This window comes from Mauremys mutica, chromosome 9 (assembly GCF_020497125.1).
Source record: "Mauremys mutica isolate MM-2020 ecotype Southern chromosome 9, ASM2049712v1, whole genome shotgun sequence".
In the NCBI taxonomy this organism is placed as follows: Eukaryota; Metazoa; Chordata; order Testudines; family Geoemydidae; genus Mauremys; species Mauremys mutica.
Genome location: NC_059080.1, coordinates 13,255,236 through 13,278,902, shown reverse-complemented (window position 1 = coordinate 13,278,902; position 23,667 = coordinate 13,255,236). Strand labels below are relative to the sequence as shown.

General features: G+C 40.8%; 1 protein-coding gene across 3 annotated transcripts; it reads left to right on the top strand.

Moving 5' to 3' along the window:
- The first annotated feature begins 1,178 nt into the window (after positions 1-1,178).
- On the top strand, positions 1,179-23,324 carry LAMP2 (lysosomal associated membrane protein 2). 3 transcript variants are annotated; one of them, XM_045031543.1, is made up of 9 exons: positions 1,179-1,333; positions 6,653-6,771; positions 8,235-8,445; positions 9,099-9,260; positions 10,153-10,364; positions 10,996-11,115; positions 11,546-11,624; positions 13,108-13,275; positions 23,111-23,324. In XM_045031543.1, exons 1-9 carry the CDS (start codon positions 1,189-1,191, stop codon positions 23,251-23,253), a joined length of 1,359 nt encoding a protein of 452 aa, XP_044887478.1. In that variant the 5' UTR covers positions 1,179-1,188; the 3' UTR covers positions 23,254-23,324. The 3 variants fall into 3 exon arrangements, with proteins under 3 accessions (XP_044887478.1, XP_044887477.1, XP_044887479.1); XM_045031542.1 differs by lacking the exon at positions 23,111-23,324 and adding an exon at positions 19,859-22,267; XM_045031544.1 differs by lacking the exon at positions 23,111-23,324 and adding an exon at positions 15,198-17,626.
- The last annotated feature ends 343 nt before the right edge of the window (positions 23,325-23,667 follow it).

The window sequence follows — 23,667 nt, the reverse complement described above, 5'->3', positions numbered from 1 at the left end:
CAGGAGCAACAATTACAGGGAAAGACTGACTTTATCCTGGGATTCCTGCACTGGAGCATGCTCTGTTGCTCTGTAGGGATAGCACTTGTGCAGGCTAGTCACGTATAGGCGCTATGAGAAGATGGCACATACAATCTGGTCATGACTCAGAGCTGTGAAAGGTTCAAGGATGCTCAGTGAGGGCAGATTCTTCAGGAATTTAGTTGCTAAAAACAAAAAAGTCTCTACTAAATGAGTATCAGAGGGGTAGCCGTGTTAGTCTGGTTCTGTAGAAGCAGCAAAGAATCCTGTGGCACCTTATAGACTAACAGACGTTTTGCAGCATGAGCTTTCGTGGGTGAATACCCACTTCTTCGGATGCAAGAATACCCACTTCTTCCACTTGCATCCGAAGAAGTGGGTATTCACCCACGAAAGCTCATGCTGCAAAACGTCTGTTAGTCTATAAGGTGCCACAGGATTCTTTGCTGCTTCTACTAAATGAGTGAACTGCCATTTTTGAAAGGCTTATAACTTGACCAAATTTGAGTGTATTTTCACAAGACCAGCAAATGGCACCTCCCTGACACAAAGGCTTTACACCGTCCTCCCCCCCCCCCGAATTGTACTTCTTTGTTCCAAAGCATAAGAGCGCTAAAAATTATCGGAGAAAACTTCTTCAACACTTTCTGATACGGGCAAAATAATGTATTTTTCCTTAGTGTCATTCTGAGAAATGGTTGAACCATTTTGGATGAAACAAAAACAACAACAAGATCCGCCTGAGACACACATTCTGCATGGAAAATTTAATCCCAAACAGTTACAATTTGGCAACATTATAAGCAACTGAAAATGGGGTCTTAGAATGGGAAGTGTTAGGCAACCTTAGTAGGTGGTGTTAGCAGCCCCAGTAATTAGAACACATTATATTATATTACTCCTCTGGTGGGGAATGATTTTTGAGGGATTACAGCTATTTCAGCCTGATGCACCCTTGCTCTATAGAGATAAAGTGCAGCTCCTTTTTCTTGCTCTGAGATGGGAGGAAACAGGGAACTAAGCCCCCCCTCCTATGTTGCATCCCTGGTTTGCCACCTGCCCGCCCGCCTCATTTATGAGGTGGACTAGACCTGTGACCCATAAAATTGGCGGCGGGGTGAGGCCGGCTCTGTGATTGGCTGCCCGCCGAGTGCGCCTCCCCATCATATGACCGGCCTTGGGCTCTCACTGCGCCCGTCCGTTCGTCTCGCAGGGCCCCCGGCGCTGGTGAATATGGCGACGCGCAGCCCCTGGCCGCGGCCCCTCAGCCTGCCCTGCTGCTGCCTCCTGCTCCTCGCGCTCGGCGGCCCCGGTGAGTGGCCGGCCTGGCGGCGGCGGCGGCGCGCGCCCCGGAGGCGCCGGGCCTGGGCGAGGCGGGGGTCGGCTCCTCAGCCCGCGGGCGGGGGGGGGCGGTCTTCGGGGGGAGGCTCCGTGAGGGGAAGGGGGCGCCCTGGGGATGTGGCTGTGGGGTTTCGCGGGGGCGGCCCCGTGGGGATGCTCCCGGGGGGGGGGCGCTCAGAGCTGTGTGGGGGAGGGGGGCGCTCTGTGCGGGGTGTCAGGGGGAGTTTGTGGGGGGGGTAAAGGGAGTGTGTTATTGGGTGGGGGGGGCAGTGGGCGAGGTCTGCGCGCGGGGCGGGGGGGTCACTTCTCTCTGCGGCCAGGAGTTGCTCTGCTGAGGTTGCAGGCAAAGGCACGAAGCCCAGGCGCTTCCTTAACCCGGGGCAGGCAGCCCCACGAGCACAGGCCCCGGCGCGAGGGGCAGTGAGGGGGGGAGAGGTCCCTGCGCTCAAACCAGCTCTGCTCGGCCCTTAAGGATGGTGCTGCTGGGTAGCACCGAAAGGGAGGAGGGGGTGAGCGCTAGTCCCACTTGTGTGGGAGCTTGAGTGTTGTTACTTTTCTGGTCTCGTTGGGCTAGTGTGCTGTGCCTTGGGGTCGTGACTGGGCTTCAGACAAAAGCGTAATACAGAAGGTGCAACACAAATATCAGGGCTGGTCTTAACTGCATTGCCTGTGTCTTTTGTGTTAAACAGGCCCAGGCTATGTCTACACTGCACACCTTTTAGTGACACAGCTGTGCCCCTATAGCTGTGCTGCTAAAAGGTTCGCAGTGTAGCCGCTCTTTGTCGGTGGGAGAGAGCTCTCCCGCCAACAAAAAAATTCCATCCCCAACGAGATGCAGTAGCTTTGTCGGCAGGAGAGCTCCCACAGAAAAAGTGTACTTCACACCAGCGCTTTTTGCCGGTAAAACTTTTGTTGTTCGGGATTGGGGGTGGGGGGTCCACACCCCTGAACAACCAACATTTTACTGACAAAAGTCGAGTGTAGACAAAGCCACATCATGTCTGTGAAATGCTTCTTTAATCCTCCCTAGTCTAACTGCTTATCTTTCTTTGTTTAATAATGTGGCATTTCAGTTTTGACTCCATGATATAAGGCCTGGTTCTTCCCACACCACAAACTCAGGCTGATTTTTTTGTTTTGTTTTTGTTTTTGCTACTGCTTTAGATAGAAGGGTGTACCTTAATGTAGGGAGCATAAACATGGGCCTACCAGTTCCAACTCTGTGTCTTCCAGATGTGCTGTCCTATGCAAAATTAAAATGACCATGAATTTGATCTCTTCTAGCTAGTTGCACTCAGAACTTGTTGTCAATGCTGTTTCTAGGCACAGTGTATTGATATTTTTACTGAATTGTGCTATCAGGTTAATCTTCTGACTATAATGACGATATTGTAGTTGCTGGCCTTGTCCTCCCCACAGGGATAGGAGAATAACATGGAAAGGGATATGGGAGAAGTAGCTATCTTTTTGTCTTGTATCATATCTCAAAATTTATTTGGACTAACAAAATATGCATTTTGACGGCTTTCTGGACCCTTGCATTAATCTTGTTTACTACTTAAAGTACTGGGTATTCCAGAAGAGCCCTCTAAAGCTGTCAGTAACAAGTACCTGGGCAAGAGCCGCCTCCTCTAAAACATGTTCTTACTTGTAGCCAAACCTGTCTCTACAGTTTTGCAGGTCCAAATAAGCTGCCAAGCAAAAATCAAAACTGTACAGGCTATGCTGGAGTAGTACTCTGCTTGTTAAAGTTAAGTGGCATCTTTCCCCGTACCTTACTAGATGCATGTGATTCTTCATGTAGTGCTTTTGGTGCACTATCCTTTCACTTTGAGTGACTTAATCCAAAGTGAGAGTGATGCCTGGTCTCCACCAGACAGCTCAGCACATGAAGCCCCTTTCTCAAAGTAGCTTTTGCTCTTTTGGATCAGGGGCCTGAGCTATACGACCAGCTTTTGCTGGAACAGCTATGTCAGTCACAGATCGCACTTCATCACATCCCTTACTGACATAGCTATTCCAGCAAAAGTTTTGTAGCGTAAAGTTCCTCCACTTGCTACTGCTAGAGTTATCATATTTCAGGTTCTCAAAAAGAGGACCGGGTTGGGGAGAGGAAAGTTGGGGGATGCTCACTGGAGGTGGGGGGCAGTGTTACTCCCTGTCATGGTGGCAGGGCAGCTGAAGCCCTTTGGGGACTGCTCCCCCAGGTCTGTGGGGGGACTGGATGGGTGGGATCCAGCAGCTGTGGCTTGTAGGGGAATGAACCAGTCAGATGCAGGAGAGAGACCAGTTGGCATTCTTTCTGGGCTGCAGCTTGTTCTGCTCTGCAAACCCGTCGTCGTCTTCTCCTCTCCCCCTTCATGTTGTTTGAAAACCCTGGAGAGAAAAAGCAGGCTCAAAAAAGAGACTGTCTAGAAACCCTGGACATATGGTAACCCTAGTTTCTGCTGCATCCACTGCCACGTCAAACAAAAAACTTCTCTCATTCTCCTGGCAAAGCAAGCATTGTTTTCCCATTTATTTCTGTAGGCCGTGGTGGGTGAGTTAGAGAACATTGGCTTGAGTATTGGGTATCCAACTTATACTTTTGAGTAGGGATCGCCCCTATATTCAGGCATCCTTCATAATCACTAAATAACCTCTAAAAAGACTGATCTTTCCAATAAGTAGAGGATGTTCCTCTAAATTCTGCTTCCATTCTGCTCTTCCTTATTGGAATAGTCCAGCTGGAAGGCAAAAGGATAATTTTGCACTTCAGTTGCACCTTTATCCAAACATCTTAGCCTTTTATGAAGGTGCATAAGTGGCTTTCGTCATCTGTAAAATGGGAATGAGGCATAGAGGCAAATAAACTTACTGGAGCAAGTCAGTAGCATGAAATAGAATGGATTCCTTGCTATGAGTCTTGCCCAATCCATGCTGTTTTTGAAGACAGTGTGAAGATAGTAATTTCAGAGCTAGCATGTATGAGCTAGCATATTTATCATGAACATTTTTCTTTTTAACAAATTATGTTGTGGACTTGAATAACAATGCTGTGATGGTACCCTATGATGGTGACAACATGAAGATTATGGAGTTGTATATAACTGCCACTCTTATGTTTGTACCTCTTGGCTTGATTTCCGTGTGACAACTTTTTTACTAACATCTTGCTATAAAACTGCTGTCAAAACTTCCTGCTTACTTATATAGAGCGGGAAATGGTGGTGACGCTTTCATCTAGTAACACTAAGCATCCCTCTTGCTGAATGTGTGATGGTAGAAAACCACATCAAAGTAGAACTTTCTGTGACCAAGTACAAATGAGTTTCAGCAAACTGTATTGGTAGAGCCTGGAAACTTGAACAAGTTCTGGTAATGGTTAAATGCAGAGGCACTCAGAGACTCTGTAATGGCTTCAATCATCAAAACGCAAAGCTATCTGGTAGCATATCATGTGGTGGGGGCAGGAGCATAGTGAAGGGAGGCAACATGAAAACATGTCTAGTACAGGGAGCAGGCGTTTCTCTAAAGAAAAGGGAGGAGTAATTGTCTGCGGGCTGACTAGTACATACAAGATCTAGCAAGGAAGCTTGGACACTTACTTAAAAGACAAGGTTTTGCAAGTCCTTACAGCTCAGTCACTGCTTACGTGCTGTAATGAGGGTTGTTTTGAAATCTTGTGCATTACAAACTTTTTTTAAAGGTGGTGGTGACAGGGAGAGAGAAGGTGGTTGTATATTAAAACAACAAACCCTTAAGTACTGACCCTCTCTTCTTGGAGAGATAGTGTTTTGACTGGCTTTTCTGAACACTGAGGTGTCACTAACAAATGACCATGCATCGCAGTGTAGGCAGGTTGGCTTATTCATTGCAGTGCTTGGACTAAAATTTCTCAAAACTCTTATCCTTTTGGAGAAACCAAACTGGAATCTTAATCGCTCGTTGTACTATAACCTTGGATCCAAATGCAGATCAGGGTTATCTCCTAACCTGGTGTAATCGCTCTAGGTAGAAAGAATTTGTAGTGGTAACAAGCACAATTTACCATGTTCCAAAGTTCCTTTGATAAGCTTCACAAAACTTGGTCTTTGGTACTACTCTAACATAGAAAGTGTATAAATGCATTCTGCCTTGTCAGTAATGATAGGATATAATACAGACAGGTTTTTCCTGGCAGTTTGAGTACAGTCCTCTGAATACAAAGAAGATAATATTTTGAAAACAATGGCAAACTGTAGTCCAATATCCTTAAAGCTGACTTACCTGTCAGCAACTAGGGAGCTTGCAAGCTGAACCAGTTCCCACTGTTAGGTTGTGATGTGTATTTTTATTTTATTTTGTGTTTGGTTTGGTTTTTTGTTTATTTTAACAGTGCATCTCAAAATGCCTTTGAGAATAACTCAGTCAAAAAAAATCCTCAGGGTTTTGTGAAAAGGAAGCTTAAGGTGACCTATGTTATTAAAACAGAGCTTGTGCTCCTTTTACCTGGAATGCCTCACTTTTTATATTGGGCAAGACCTGCATTTCTAACCTCTCTTCTGAAGACTGTGGCCAGCTGGCGAGCTAGTAAAAGTATAATATTGCAGATATCAAGAAAGTGAAAGTGCCACCTCAGTCAGATTTGTTAAACTTTTTAAACACCTGTAGTACTGGCAACCTATAAAGAGTCAGAAGGGAAAATAAATTTGCTATCCAGGTTCTTCAGTTAAAGTCCAGAAACACAAAATACAATTTAAAAAAGGCGCACACACTCATTCTTTACAGGTCATCTTAGGTCATATCCGTTGATAAAACAAACCATAATGACTACTTACAGCCATTATCTCACTAACTAGTTCAGGGAATTCTGTCTTGAAGTACTAAATATCTTCAGTGTTAAAACCTTAATTAAATGAGTTATTGACATAACCTCTTAAGGTTTGACAAGCTGCTTAGCTCATGCACAAAGTCCAATGTGCTCAAACTTTCTGAACTTGTTCTTGCTTTCTAGCTGCTTTAAGTAAAATGCAAATTCTTCTGAGCTAAATTTGTCTGCATCAGACAACTAATGTGCAAAACATTCCTTATGTAGCAGGACTGGATAAAACTCCAGAACTCTTCTGCAATTTTAATTTCAAATCAGCAGTTATATCTTGTTTCTAATTCTAGTATTAAAAATCACGTAACTTTCTTCATGTCTCTAGCAAAAAGCCTGGGAGAACTTGCTCTGTTTACAATCACAAAATGTTTTAATGAAGGAATTTGTGAAATATACAATAAAATGAAGTATCAATGTCTTGTAAGCAAACAATTATATGTATTATAGGTTTTTTCCAGTCACATGCAGTGGAAGTAAATGTGAAAGATCTCTCCAATAATACGTGCATATATGCAGAATGGATGATGAGCTTCTTGATAAAATATGAAACAAACAGTAGTGAATATGTAAGTACTGAATTTAGTGTTAACTTCTGATGTTGGATGTATTATCCATTTCACTTCTCTGTTCAGTCTTGAGAAACTTCAAAACAATTACCCTTGTAGCTAGTCCTGGTAAAGTTGAAGAATAAGTCAAGTTTACCTCTTTTAAATAGCTGATCTCAGCTTTTTTAAAGGAGCAGTCAGTGTTTGTTTAAATAACTTACATAATGTTACTGTGTTGGCATAATACATTTTAAAATAACATTTTATTCAGATTGGACAAGAAGTTAGACTTCCTTGCTTTGTCTTAGCATGGTACTCCGAGTTAACACTGGGTAGTATTAAAACTTAAGATATTTTTGTTTGAAATAACTCATTAAACTCTCTACTGAATCATGTTTAACTCTAAAACAAGGGCTTTAACCTACTTGTTTGGGGGCAATTAGGAAACTTTTGAATCTCCCTATAGTCTAATCTTCCACTCTTTAAAAACTTCTAGTTCTTATTGTTACAAACATCGCTTTTCAAGTGTAAATTAACTGTCTTCCTGAGTCTGTAGGTTATTGTAGGGGGAGTTGCAGAAGTAAGGGTAGCAGTACTGCGCTGTTGCTTGCACTGCCTTCAGAGTTGGGTAGCTGGAGAGTGGCAGCTGCTGTCTGGGAGCCAACACCAGCAGCAGCATAGAAGTAAGGATGGCCTGGTATAGTATTGCCATCCTTAGTTCTGCGCTGCTGCTTGCAGAGCTGGGCCCGCAATCAGCATACACTGCTCTCTGGCCACCCAGCTCTGAAGGCAGTGCAGAAGTAAGTGGCAATACCACAAACCCCCCAAAATGTTGTGGACCCCCCCTTGTAACTCCCTTTTGGGTCAGGGCCCCAAATTTGAGAAACACTTCTCTTCTCTGTAGTATCTGTATACTAAATCTGTATAGTATAGGGTAAAAGCACACAAGACCAAATTTCAGTCTGTGGCATGTTTTTCATGGCTGTGAATTTGGTAGGCCCCTAGTCATGCTTCATGGCTCTACTCAAACCTGTAGCAGGTTCTCACTCAAAACCATAACTGTTAAGTGTGGTTCTGGCCACGCTACCCATACTGAATTACTTCAGCTAAACATCAGTTTTCCTGAGTGGGAGTAACCTTTGAAGTTACTGATGTAAAGTACTATCTAAATGCTAGGGTGGTGGGGTTTTTTGTTGGCTTTTTTTTTTCTCCCATGCAGGTTAAGACCGTTGGCTAGATCTTTCAACTCCTATTGTCTCATAACTGAATCCATCACAGCACTTTTCTCATTCAGATGGTGGTAAACTCTAGAACAATGTGTATAATGGAGTTACTTTCTTAATCCTTCTATGAGTTCAGTTCTCTGTTTACGTTAGGAATTGTTTTATGGAAGCTTCCACTTCAACAAGATTATGACACTTCCCAGGAAATACTCCAGCATGGGGAGAATGTCTGTCTGAATTAAACTACTTTTTTTCTTGTAGAAAAATGCAACCTTAAAACCATCTACCAATGTAACACATGACGGAAGCACCTGTGGCAATAACACACATGCCCCACTACTAGCAATACAATTTGGAGCAGGTCACTCTTGGAGTATCAACTTTACTAAGACTAATGAAACTTATCAGGGAAACATCATCTCCTTTACTTACAACACCAATGATGCAGTCTTTAAAGATGCTAAAACAAAAGGTAATATGTGGGATTTTATCTTGTGTGGCTGAACAATGACTAAATTAAAGATAAACAACAATGATTATTGCAATATACCATCCCTCTAATTGATTTTTATAGCTACTCATTCCTCTGCCCCGTCCCTCTTTCTTGCAAGTATTGCATACCAATAAGAGCGTCCTATCTGTTTTTATGAATGTATTGTAGATTCTAGTTAATGTTTGCAGTAATCTACTAGACTCTCCCTCAGTATGGATGGGGAATTATTTTTAAGTGCTTGCTGACTTTCATGTGCATTGGCCAGTCTCCAAGAACACTAGTGTTATGATACAAAGTGTTACAATGTACACTTCACTAAATGAGTGTGCATCTTGGACAGCTAGTAGCAAAGCACTAACTTTGGACCCCTTTCCTGTACCTTAAGAATTTTAAAAGGAAGCATCCTACTGGGAGGAGCAGTTACTTTTCCCAGACTTGCTTAGTTAGCTTTGTAAGCTATAGTACCACTCTACAATATTTAAAATGGATATGTGAAGGGGCGAAGGGGAAGAATGTGTAGCAGCAGTGTTAAAGTGACTAACAGGCATCCTGCTCCTTGTATTAATTGTAAACTTCCTTTTTTTTTTGTCTCTCTAAAACACATTAAGATTAAACTGTGTTCTTGCTTATAGGACCAATTACTATTGTTGTAAAGGACCCTATGCGTCCAGTCCAACTGAATACTGTCTACAAATGCCATCACCTTGACTCTATTGAAGCGGCAAATGTGTCTCTGTTCTTCTGGAATGTCACTCTGCAGGCTTTTGTTCAAAATGGCACTGTTAGTAAAAATGGTAAGTCACTTAAAATTGTGTGTGGTGGTTCTGTATCCAAACTCTCATTTTAGGAATGCAGTGCAGAGTGACTTTAATGTTGTAAAGTAGTGAATCACTGGAATTTTTATAGTGAATTGCTGCTTATCTTGCCTAAACTCTTGAACCAACATGAGTATAAACATCCATTGTCCTTGTTCGTATCATGAACCAACTGCTGATCTGAAACTAGATCAGTGGGACAGACTGACTTGAGTCTGTATAATACATATTGGTCAAAATGCAGTTCTTAATGAGTATTTGCTAGCTGACTTGGGATTTTTAAATACTCTGATCCCTGAACTAATTGTACCACTACAACTAGATCATATCTGAGTCTCAAGGTACCTCTGTAAACAGAAGTCATACTGCCTCTTAGTCCAGGACTCAAACATTTTGAGCCTCAGGTGTCCAGTTCAACAGTGACTAGCAGATAATCTTACTAAAGAGCACACAAAGCAAGTATACTACACTTCAAAGGCTTGTTGTGGCTCTAAAGGAAAGAAGCCTTAGCCTTGCCAGAACTTCCTCTGCCCACTGTCTTCACCTGCTATATCAACAGGGTGACCTCTTTACCTGCTACGCTGCTCCTAACTTTGCCAGGGCAGAATGAAACTAGCTTACCTCTTCCGTTACTGTTAATGGAAAGACAGTTCTGTTTGAAATATTGCACGGTTACTGCATGCCTTGATGCTAAAACATCAAAGATTTGACTAAACTCTGTAGGAGGCTTAAGGCCAAAATACTCCCTCCACAAAAAATGTGACAGCAGAGCCATCTGTAACAAACAACCTCTGACAACTGCTTAATGTTATCAAAAATGTATCTTCATGCTATATAGTAGCTAGGAAGTCATGCTACATTTTTTTTTCAGATTCTACATGTGAAGCTGATAGATCTACTGTTGCACCTACCACTGTTGCCAACTTAACTACTGCACCTATCACTACTGCTTCATCACCTCTGCCAACTACAACTTCTAAACCAGTGGAGAAACCACTCATTGGAAACTATTCTCTTAAAGAGGGCGATAAAATCTGTCTTCTGGCTACAATGGGGCTGCAACTGAATGTCTCTCAAGAGAAGGTGCTGTTTTTAATATCTTAAAAGCAATCTTGTTTGCATAAGTATGAATATTTGGCATTAACTTCAGTGTTATGAATGCCCCCTCTAGTATACATGTATCAGACTAATCAAGGGATACTTTCTAGCTCCAGAACTCTGCCTACCCACCTATTTAAAATGGTAACTTTCTGAGGAATATCTTGATATTGTAACCTGACCAAGGCATTTCAATAGCTTTTAAGGCTGGGACCTGCAGATGCTCTGCTTAGTTGCAGAGGGAGCCCAAATTAAGGCATCTGACTGCCAGAGCTGTGCTATTATCTGATGCACAAAATAAAGGAAGGATCTGTCTTCAGCTCCATAAAAAAGTTGAATGGGAGAGAGTGTCAGTGGGCAAGATTTCTCCCCCCCCGCCCCCATCTTGTCCAGTACTGCTAACCTTAAGTGTCACTTAAAATAGCTTGGCAGAACATGATTCAGTTTACCCTAGCATGAATACTCACCTTGTTTATGATACGGTCTTGTTGAGAGTAAGACTAAACATTGAGGGGAAAATAGGGAGTTCCCTTCTGACAGCAGCAGAATGTCTTTTTTTTTTTTTTTTGAACCACTAGAAGCTTCTTGACTAACCAGTGTCTGGTTTTAATTTCAGCCTGTTTTGATTAACATCAACCCAAAGACCACTAATGTCACTGGTAGCTGTGGCAACACATCTGCTACTCTGCGATTGAATGACAGCAACAAGAGGTTTATTGATTTCACCTTTGCTGTTGTAAGTACCATATTACAGTTGAGCACTAAGCTTCCAATTAAATCTTCATTTCTCGTGTCTAAACACTTTGCACATAATGCCTGTATCTTAAAAGCTTCTTACATACTTGATTGTTTCTAACAGAGTTATATAGGGGGCTGGTATCTTACTCTAAAAGTGAAGCAACTGAGTCTCTTAATTGACTGCCCAAGGTTACCTAGTGGCAAAATGAGGATTGTGCTCTAGGAGTGTCTGGTTCCAGTAACATGCTCAGTATACTAAATATGCTCTCTATTAAACGGACCGCACTAGTGTGTAGCCTTTGTTGGTAAATGCTCTTTCACACTTGTAGCTTACCTCTGCAGTATGCACTTTTAATCTTCAAAGAGTGTGTGTGTGTGGGATAAACCTTCAATTTTAACACACATGGGATTTTTTTTCTCTTAAACAGAAAAACACAACTGCAAACACACAAAGATTCTATCTGAAAGAAGTGAACATCACCCTGATCAGCTCTATAAATGGTTCTGGTAAGATACTATTTGTCTTAAAGAAAGCACTTCAGTGTTGACTGCATTCTGTCTATATTTAGCATATACTTGTCAACTAATTGTTTTAACCAATACTAGTTCATACTCCATGGTCAAATCTACAGTGACTAGCTATAGTAACAAATTGTGTCTATATTTGCTTTAGATATTGCCCTAACTTGCTACTTTCCTTATCCCATTTTGGCCTTGTTACAACCGTGTAGCACGTATTCTTGCCTATCTCTGAAGTTTCCTGAAGTGCGGTAAAGTTCTTAATCCTTCCTTGGGAAAGGAGATACACAGCCACTTTGCTGACAGTCTTTAGTATGAGAACCCGAAGTGAGCAGTTCTCATTAATAGGCACAGCAATATTCTTTGCAAAGAGATGCAGCCTATAAGGCTTAAGCATATTCTTCCAGATCAGCGGGTTCTCAAGCTATGGAGTAGGAGGTACAGGAATTTGTTAAGGGAGCACAAACTCTTCCTCCCCCACCCCCCAACTCTGGCTGTCAGCCCCTGGCAGCTGGGGCTCATGCAGAAGGACTGTGCACACCCAGAAGGCAGGGTAGGGGATAAAAGGGACTGTGGGGGAGGGATGGACGGACTGCCTGACTTCCGTGTGCAGGAGGGGACAGACAGATGGACCACCATGAGTGGTCGCCAGCAGTAGCAGCACAGAAGTAAGGGTGGCAGTGAGGCACTAAGTCTGCTGTGAAAAGTGATATTCACAAATATCACTTTTCACATTGCCACCCTTACTTCTGTGCTGCTACTGGTGCAGTGTTGCCTTCAGAGCTGGGTGTCCGGTATATGTACCTGGGGGCTAGCCATAAAGGACTACAGACACAAAGAAGGGGTCTGTGATGAAATAAGCTTTGAGAACCACTGTTCTAGACATGTGTCTTACAGATCTAAGGTAACTATTCTTCTATATGGAAGGAAAACTGATCTTTCCTTCCAAGTTCTTCCAGATAACTGAGAATTCTCACTCTCTAGCATTTCAGAAAACAAAGTAGTGTGTTTTTTTTTGTTTTTTGTTTTTTAAATTCTTAAATGTGGGTTTTAAAAAAAGTGGATCATGCTGGCCTACTAATATTAATTATAGAGATTGCCAACATTACATGTCTAAACTTTATTGTCTTAGACATCTTAACAGTTTATACTGTTGCAGTGATGAACTGCAAGGGCAGGTGTGAGTAGACTACTGATATAAATCTTCTGAAACTGTAATAGCTTTAATTATCCATCCCTCTTCTGTACTGAACCAGACTTCCTATAGTCAACAAACTTGTAACTGTCCTTTAAACTGCTACATAACCGCATTTCAGAGAAAATAATGCTGAGAAATGGACTCTGTACCTTTCAGCTGAATAGGCCTATGATCTTGGTAGTACATCCTTTGAACCTGGCACTCTCGACTTTTTAGTCCATAGAAAACTCCTCAACAAATGTCCATATTAGAATATTCTCTTTTTTTCTTAAGAACCTTTAAATGCTGGAAACAACAACCTCAGCATTTGGGACACCTTCCTGGGCAGTTCCTACATGTGCCAAAAAGAGCAGACTGTTTTGGTGACTGAAGATCTTCAAATACATACTTTTGATCTAAGGATTCAGCCATTCAAAGTACAAGACAACAAGTATTCTAAAGGTAAGAATAAACCCAAATCAAGCAGACTTGTAGGGTGCGCTAACAAGGTTCATAACATAGGAGTGGATAAAAGCTTTATAGATACTAGCATAACTAATCCACTGGCCAGTACTTTATTTTTGCTTAGGCTAAAATGACTCTCTCTCAAATTTCCATTTGGGAATTGGCACTAGCCTTCTATCCTGGTTGATATGAACACCTTGCTTTTATCAATGTTTTGCCCTGGAGAAACCTCCCTTAAGAAAAAAATCACACCACGAACTGGCAACAGCCCTGTAGGTTTATACAAAAGGGCCTAAAGACATTGACTTTGACAGTCTTCCCCCTCCCCCCACAGCCATAGAGAACCACAGTTGACTTACTGAAATCTGCAAATGCTGGGAGTGAGGGAGTCTGCCCAGAGGGCTGCAAGAAATAATGGGATGAAGCTTGGAAAAAGAGCACTTCTGCTGAATGTAATCCAAGCTTTTTCTCATCAGACTGGAGGGGGGAAGGATTAGTCAAGTGACTGGGGTCCAAAAAACTGGGAAAAGTTCTTACTGCAAAGTACAACCTTGCATTGGCCAGGGGTGTGGGAAGACCTAATCTTTCTCAACACTAATTCTGATTGTGGAAGGCCAAATGGGTTTCTGCATAATTCTGTAAATAGTACTTGAAAACTAGGTATATGTTAAAGTAGTGCTTGCAGCCCACTTTTGTGTTTAGATCAGTTTGTAGACTGATAAAATATGTAAGTTAGGATGGGAGGTGGAAGTGTGCCTTTTTAAAATTGGATTTTTTTTAAAGTATACTGAAAGACTTATCATAGTAATATAGATAGATATTGGAATTGGAAAAGGTTCAGGAAAGAGCAACAAAAATGACTAGGGGTATGAAACAGCTGAGTGAGGAGATTGATAAGACTAAGGGGGTTGGGGGATATGATGGTCTCTAAAAACATGACTGGTATGGAGACAGTAAATAAGTGTTTACTTCTCATAACACAAGAACTAGGAGTCACCAAATGAAATTAATAGGCAGCAGGTTTAAAACAAACACAAGGAAGTATTTCTTCAATGCAGTCAACCTGTTGAACTCCTTAACAGAGGGTGTTGTAAAGACCATAACAAGGTTAAAAATAACTAGACAAATTTCAGGGAGGATAGGTCCATCAATGGCTACTAGCCAGGATGGACAGGGATGGTGTCCCTATCCTGTGTTAGCCAGAAGCTGGGAATGGGCAACAGGGACTGGAACAGAACAAGTAATCAAGTGATCATTCCCTCTGGGGCACCTGGCATTGGCCACTGTTAGAAGACAGGACGCTGGGCTAGATGGACCTTTGGTCTGACCCAGTTTGGCTGTTCTTGCGTTAACATTGAACTCCTTTTAAATGCTACTAAATGAGTTCTGATTGCAATTGGTGCTCCGTGTTACAGCCACTTCATCATCCACATGTTAGCTTATGACCACTTCAGCTGGCTTTTCAATACTGAAACCATGTTGCCTTTGAACTCATTTAAAACATCTGTGTACACACTTCAGCCTGACTTACACTAACTAGGCTTTTTCTAACTTTGTATTTAAATCTCTAATAGAATTGTGATACTGCAATTACTCATTCATCTAATACAAGTTTATATTAGTTGACATAAAAACTTACCCTCTACAATGCCTTCTCTAATGCCTCTTAAACTTTATCATTTTAGTAAATAAGCTACTGTCTAGCAACATGCCCCATCTGCTAACTGTAAACTAGAACATAGGGAAACTACCTATGAATCTGTACAGTTTTTTTCTCACTAAACTATACAGGTATGATAAATACTTGCTTGTAACTTTGAGCCTTCGTGTTAAGGAAAGTATTTTTGTTTCCCAAGAGAGGTACAATAGCATGCTGTTTCTTTATTTATTCCTTGTCACAACCTTTTTCTCATCTACAGCCCAGGAGTGTTCGCTGGATGATGACACCATTCTAATACCAATTATAGTTGGTGCTGCTCTTGCGGGCTTGATTGTCATTATAGTGATCGCTTACATAATTGGCAGAAGAAAAACCTATGCTGGATATCAAACCTTGTAAATCTGAATGTGATCACTGTTCCAGTTTCACTTTAATGAAGCAAGTGCAAGTTCCCAAATGCAAACAAACCACTTCAAGTAAACATTTGCATCATCTAATTAGGGCTGGAGACTGTGGGTGCTTTGTCTCTTTTGGTGTTTTTGTCAGATAAAACAATGGGAATGTAACTCCTACTTCCTGGACTAAGAAAAACATGGGGTTCCATAGTTGTACTCCAAGTAGCAAATAAGCCTTATTTTACAAATTATTAGGTAAAGATATTATCTTGGGATTCATGTGTGCATGTTACAAATATTATTAAGCTAAGCAGGGAACAGTCTGAAAAGGGAACAGTCTAAATTAGGGCACTAATATGATGCATTGGGCAACTTGTAAAATTGCATTACACTTGTACTTGTCTCACCCGCATTCCTTAGTTACTGTCACAATTGCAGGGTAACCTGGCTGCCTTTAACTTAAACCTGGAATGCTTGCCAGGGACTTCAGAGTGCCTAGTATCTTCTTCTGGCTCACAGTACTAAATGCCATACTAATGATTTTTTCAAGCAAGTTTACGTTGAAGTGACAGTAGTAACCCACTTAATTCCAACAAGAGCTGCAATAGCTCCCTCTTATTTTGGTAGCTTCAGTGGCCATTCTTCTAGTTAACACATCTAAATGAATGGAAATTTAAACTTCAGTTGGCATATCTGGGAGTTAAAGCCCAGTTTCTAAATGCTTTAGAGAACTGTTGTGCACAAGTGACCAGAAACCTAGTGCCTGTTACAACCTGGCATCCCCATAGATACCAAAACAGAGTTATACTAAAGTATTTACAGTATTCCTGCTGGCACCAGTTTTAAAAAAGGAATAAGAACCTTAAGTATTTCTAGAATTTAAAGGGCACTTAACTTTGTATCATAGACTTTCTGTGCAAGGTGTCTTGCTCGCTTCCTTTGAGTGATGTGTGTTTTAAAGAAGCTCTCAGTTTAATGATCCAAAATCAGTTGTCACAACTTCAACTGTTTTTAAATCTCCATATTAAATTGTTCTTTGCTAATCAAAACTTGCATTGTAACTGTCCCATGATGGCATTTCATCTGCTGATTCATGTACTTTGTGCTTAATTGTGTGCTGTGCAGAGATGTAATATTGTGCATTTGTGTGTAGGAAGTTACTAATGCTGTGAAGAATGCAAAAGTAAAGCATAAGCCTGAGGCTGACACACTGCACCTTTCGCCTTGCTGTTTGGAGTAGGTCCTCTACTTCAAAACAAACAAACAAAAAAATGTAATGCAATTGGACTGTTGCTTAAACTGCAGCTATGTAGAGACTAACCCTCACTGTATATCTTTAAGTTTCCCTGGTCCCCTAATCAGTGTGGTGTAATTCATAGAGCACTGCATAAAAAAGGTGGCCTTTCCTAAAAGGAATGAGTTTTTTGTATTAATGGACATGGATTGGTCATATTAATGAACATAGGACAAGCTTAGTTTAACAGGGAAAGTTGGTTCATTATTTTTCTTAAAATTTGGATTGGAATTGTCATGGTAATGGATGCTTATTAGGGGTATACAGAGCTGCTTGTGGCATGTTTGGTTATGCTTTCTAAAAACAATCGGTAATACTAATTTGGTTCTCAGTAACAGTTAGATTTCATAGTGATTAATGTATATTTAGGACTCTGACTAAAAGAGCAAGAATGGTTGAATAACTCTTACTAATGCTTGTTGCAAGCAGAACTCAAGCCTTGGTCTAATATCAAAACCTCTAATTAAAACAAAAATTAGAAATGTAAATGAAGGAACTAGCTTCAAACTTAAATTTTTAATTTGAGAATTTCTCCAAAAACATAAATTGTATTAAAATATCTTCAGTTGCAACAGTTCTTATAGAAAGTCTTTTCACAGAACTCCAGTGATTGTTGGTGTTTACATGTGCCAGTTATGTACTTTTTAACTAGAATTTACCACAGCTATTTTCTTTGTCCATCTAATGTCTTAAATCTCCCAGGTTTCTATACGCAAACTCTATTCCTGAATTTCAGACTAAACTCTCACCTTCTCTTTGAAGGTGTAGAAATGTTACTTAGGGAAAACCAGTGGATTTGTCCAAGAAATTGGCTCTGATGAAAATAATTCTAGATCTGGTGTGCCAGTAACTGGCTCATGTAAATCTCTAAGTTTCATGTGTCTGCTTAAATTGTTTAAACCACTAGTTCTCTGTATTGTATTTCTCCATAGGGATTTGCTTGTCAGTTTACTCTACATATTGCTTTAAACAATAAAGATTCTTCTATTTCTTAAGGGACCTTGGTAACTTTTTTAATTAAAGCAATGATTTCTTGAACTGTAGTGATCACTTAATTAGACTTCTTGACTAAAATTGATTCTTAATTTTAGATCAGATTATCCAACCTAATTGTAAAAATTGTAGGACCACCTTCCTTAATCTGCTCTCCTGTTGATTAGTTCTCTCTGCATCTTTCTGTAACACACTAGGAGGGACTGTCTGCTTATAGGCTTTAGTCTTTTTCTAACCACTAGTCTAGATATTAAATCACTTCTGTTAGAAGCTTGGCTATCCCACTTTAAACTTGTAGTGAACTGTAGAACACCTCCCTAACCAAGTAGATTTACACAATCTAATTTCACTAGTCAAACTTAGTGATTGAAGTATTAGTCTTGGTAATAACTAAAGCAGCAAATAGGTCAGTGTCTCTTTAGCGAACCTAAATTTACCTGGGGATAACTTTGTTCAGCAGAAGTGGATAAGCTGTAGGGACTTCTTTCTCTGAAAATTTTGCTTGCTTGGTAAGCAAGAGCTCTTCCTGTATGCTAGGATCCATATAAGCCCTGCTCATAGGAGAGGGATAGATAAGCTTTCCTGGAAAGCTTCAGGAAAAATGCTATCTGTTGCTGAATCTGTTAATTCAGTCTCCAGCCTCCAAGAAGACGTAATTTACAAAGTGCAATAAAGGTACCTAGCAGTTGCCTCGCTGTTGGATACTCTAGGTGGTCTAGAAGTGGTGGCATACAACACTCATATTGCATAAATCTGTCCTTCAGAAATCCATAGAGCAGGCATAAAATTCATTCTGAACAGGGAAGACTTTTCTCTGTGTATGAGAGGGGTAGCTGTGTTAGTCTGGATCTGTAAAAGCAGAAAAGAGTTCTGTGACACCTTATAGACTAACAGACATATTGGAGCATGAGCTTTCGTGGGTGACTACATCCGATGAAGTGGGTATTCACCCACGAAAGCTCATGCTCCAATGCGTCTGTTAGGCTATAAGGTGCCACAGGACTTTTTTTTTAATGCTTTCTCTTTTGTTTTCTGTAGTTAATCAAAAGCACAATACTTGATGTAAATGTGTTCTCTATTGCTTATGATTCAGAATTTATTACCTGTGCTGCTTGTCATAAGTCTCCAGAAGAGCTTTTTGACAAAACAGCTATATGTCCAACTCATGAGAAAATGCTGGGCGTGCAGATGTACTCTGCACTGTAGAACCACGGTCTTGTCTCCTTACAGATTCAGTGCTTTAGCTAAGATGTCACACCATGCATGAATAATGATGCTGTAGCATATGTCCCCTGTTTCAAGAGTAAATACTAAAATGAATCTTTTGCCTACCCCTGATACTGATGTACTAGCCTGCTTTGGCAGAGGGACCACACATCTGGTGTACACAATTGTATTGGTTATAGTCTGACAAGGGAGGAGTAGGAGGAGTAAAATCAAAGATCCTCTTTTGACTCCTGGCTGTTGGCTTGGGGTCAATCAATCAGTAAAACCTCACTGCCTTTCCTTTCAGGCTTCATTAGAATCAAAGCCCGTGCTGTGATTGAAGTCTCCAACTGGGTGGTGGTGTTTTTTTACTTCAATCTACAGTGCCAGCACATGTATCTTAAAAACTCTGTGTGAGCTCAGTGAAGCTTTACACTTCAAAACTATCTAGAAAGTTAGGTTCCTCCAAGAGGCACTCAGCCTAAGTCGAAACTTAAATGGAGCTTAAGCATCCTCTGAAATATCTTCAAATTACTAAATTTTCATCTTGTAAGGAACTTACCCAAGTTTTAGCACTGCAAGATGAGCGACTGTTTGTAGTCCTTAGCTTTTTGTTCCAAAGCATTTTACTCTTCAGAAATTAAATAGCTTTATTAAAGAGAAGTAGTTTGTTCACATCTTCAACTGAACTACACTCACATGCAAAGTAAGTTTTCAACATCACTGCTTTCTTTCTATTTAACTGTGAAAGGTCCTCCCTAATATTCTGACCAGTGGTAAAAAGTCCAAGACTGGGCATGCTGGAATAATATTGTGTAATTTCATCATACACAATAGATTTTAGAAATTTCATGTTAGTCTTAAAAAGGGGGAGGGGCAGCATTGCACTCATCTTTATTTATAAACAGGATCTGGTTGAAGGAGAGCTCTAATACTGGATGGGAAGCTGTATAAACAGTTATGGAGAGATTGCAGGGTTTAACATTTCTATTCAACTGGCTTTCTTTTGAAACTTGCCCTCTTTCCATCTAGCTGAAGACTGCAGCCCAGATGTGGACAACTTCATTGTGCCCATAACAGTGGGAGCAGCGTTGGGAGGATTAGTTGCTCTAGTGCTTGTGGCTTATTTTGTAAGCCACAAGAAACACCGTAATGCTGGATATCAGCAATTTTAAAGATGGGAAAGTGGGGGGGAGGGTTGGGTGTGGTGGGGAGGAGAAACTCTCTCTCCTTACATCTGAACGGTTTTGTCAAATTTCATGAAAATTACATTTTGTTTAAGAAACCATTGATTTTTAATTAGTGTTACATCTGAACTTGACAACTCACCCTGAGTGATTTAGTCTGATCCTTGATCAGACTAAAGTTTGTTTCCATCTTCTGGATGTGGATGTGATGCTGCCAAAAATACCAATTCAGTAATTCTATGATCTATGTGTACACAGTGGCTGTATGTGAATAAAGTTTTGTTTCTAATCCCTGTGAATGGCACTTAACAAGTACTAAGTTTGCTGTGGATGTCTTCAAGTATTAATGTATATAATCATACATTACAGTTTATTTTTATTACTATTGATAGTGCCTTATATACAGTTTGTCAAATATTAAAGCTGTTGTGTAAATGCCCCTACTAGAAAGGTTAAAACTGACTTTTGCGATTTAAAGATGTTCTGTAGGTGCAGTTCTCTGGATACAACTTTTTGAGTATGCAAGTATAACTTGCATGTTGTGCACTTTGTCTGGGTCATCTCTTTTGTACAGCTGGTCTACAGAACAAAAATACTTGTAAGAATACGATAGTATTTTGAGCTACTAACTAATGGATCTCATGACTGTCTCCAATGTCAAGATATTCAAGAGAAAAGGGAAGATGGGTTGGGCTGGAACCTAACTCTGTTCAGCCTTAATGTGAACTCACGTGGTCAGTCTGTATAGCTTCCAAACTCCCCCAAGAGAGTATTTTCCCCTTTCTGTCTGTGGAACAACAGACTTGCAATGATAAGTAGTAGAATCAGTTATTACTGTACAACTGTTTATATGTCAACTTGCAAACTTGGTAGCCGCCAAGTGATGAAAGGTTAGGTTCCACAACCATTCTTCTTTGATCTGAAAGGGACCTCCCTCTGACACTTAAGGAGATGCTAAGGTAGCTTAACTACTATGTTCTCCCTGCCCTGCTAATGTAAACTTAAATCTACTGGTGGCTAATGGGCACCTTTCATCAGTATTAATGACTTTAGTATTCCTATGCGCTATTTAATGTTCAAGTCCTCTTACCAGCCAAAACTGATTCAAAGTGGCCAAGATAAAGCTGTAAGTATTGTACCTCAACCTGAAAGATAGAGGAGTTATGATCACTCTTTTTAAAGGAGCTCACACCATAAATTGTCCTTCCTCCCCTGCATTGCTGAACTCCCCAGCAACAGACTCTGAATTGGAATGAATACTGCTGCAGGGGCCAGACTTTGTGTTTGTATTTTGATTAGATTAAAAGGGAGGAAAATAAAGGTTGTTGTTTTTTTTTAAATAAACCCAGGCTTTGTCTTCCTAATGGATAAGTGGCACCTGGTTACCAGCTTAATATATCTGAGCTAAATTTGGCACAGTAACTAAAGCAGTGGTTCTCAATCTGTTTACCACTGTGGTCTGCGTTGTGGGCCACATCCACACAATGCTACCTGTATGGCCCTGAGGATGTCACTTGGGCTGCAGCTGTGTGCTCATTGGGCTGCAAGTGGCCTGCAGGCCATGGATTGAGAACCACTGCAGGCTAATTCAATTCGACTCACATTACTGGGCAGTGCCTTAAAGTAGTAGCTGCTACCTTTTGACAGTGCTACATCTGTACAAGACATGTCTTCTAGTCAGATATAAAAGCAAGCAAAATCCATTCTTTGGGAATCTTCCAAAGCTTTAACAAAGCCCTCTGCTTCAAAATCACACCACCGGGATTAGGGCAAACTAGATTAACATGTTTTATAAAAGTTCTTTAACTCATCCTGCCTTGGGGGTGGTCGTCCAGTAACAGCCATTAGCTTGGGGTATTGGACATCTAATTAATTAGTGCTACTCTAGAGATTTGTTTTCAAAACAAAATCAAACCGCTTTTTCCTTGCAGGAGTCCAGTTTGGGTAAGTATTTCTCCCTGCTTTACACACGGGGAAAGTGAGGCACAGCTGTTACATAACTTGCCTGAGGTTTATCATTGGTGTCGGAGTCCCATGCGCTGAAAGCCCGTACTGACTCTGAATTTAGCATTTGTACCAGAGAGGAATTAAATAATGTATACTTCAAAACTGTGCATACCCACTTTGTGGCATTACAGTGAATGGCTTTTACAATGCTGTGTTGATTTTAATAACTACACAATTCTTCTCTGAAAGCGATACTTCCATGACCTCTTTGTACTGAATGGATCAAAAATAAAGCTATATGCACCAATGGTGTCTTTCAGTGTTTTCTGCTACCCTGATATATTTTGGGGATTGGTCCTGCTTTGAGCAGGGGGTTGGACTAGATGACCTCCTGAGGTCCCTTCCACCCCTCATATTCTATGATTTTGGTCATCTTTTATGGCCTTCTATACCGTGCTGCTTTCCATATTACCCATTTATGCTCTCCTTTCCCATCCATTTCTGAAAATGCACAGTGGTGTCTGAGGGGATGAGAAATCAGGTTTTTTTGGGGGAAGGAGGTAATACATTTTGTCATTCTGATGCACTAATCTAGTTAAATTCTCTCAAATCCATATGGCAGTGATCAGCTAATATGTCATCTCAAAGTTAATACTTTGTCCTGGGTTATGTGTCATCAGTGGGAGAGCCGCAGGGTGTGCAGAGAGCAGAACATCGAAAGTGAATGCTAATGTGAAGATCTGAAAAGAGATCTTTACCCTCTGAGAGCCCTAGATGTAGCCAAATGTGATAGATTTCTTCATAAGCACTTCAAATGCACCTTCTGGCTATAGGCAACCTAGTGACTATTAGCTAAATTGTCTAGAAGAGAAACAACAAGCAACTGAATTATGCTAACTTGTGTAGGGGTGGGTGGGTGGATGAATAAGCATTTAGACCGTAACTAAGGTCCTGATCCAGAGAGATGCTAAGCACGTGCAGTTCCTACTGAAGAAATAAGTTCTGGGTGTTCTGTACCTACCAGAATCAGATTTAGGGAGAGATGTCGGTTTTTAAAAAAAATGCAAATGTCTGTTTGCTCCCTGCTTGATTGGTTTCTAATGCATGGTTTCCCTACTAATTTCCTCTCCCTCACTTTTCTCTTCTACAGCTGAAGAATGCTTTGCAGATTCTGACCTGAACTTTCTTATCCCCATCGCAGTGGGTGTGGCGCTTGGCTTCCTTATCATTCTTGTCTTTATCTCTTATGTCATTGGAAGAAGGAAAAGTCGTACTGGCTATCAATCTGTATAATCTTTTCATGCTGCCTCTGCTGCTTTTTTCCCTTAACAGAAGTTATTAGTTCATGGTTTTCTTTGACTAGATATATTAAAAAACAAAGGATAATGTATTTGTGCATATGATTGTGAGAACAAATTTAGGCTCGCCTGAAGCTACTGTAAGGCTTTGGAGTAAAGTAAAACTGCTCCAGGAAACACGTATGATCAATATTTGTCCCCTGGGCAATGTGATTATCTTAGGCCTTTTCAGTCAAATAAGGATGCATCTTACTCGCAGCATTTTTATCTCTATTCTTTTGCATAATATCACAGCTGGTGAGCGAGTTTTTATTTTATATGCAGCTACTCAGTTTATTTCATATAATGCTGAAGTTAAAAAAAAAAAACGTGCTAGAGGGTTGAATGCTGTGTAGTGAAGGATTGTATA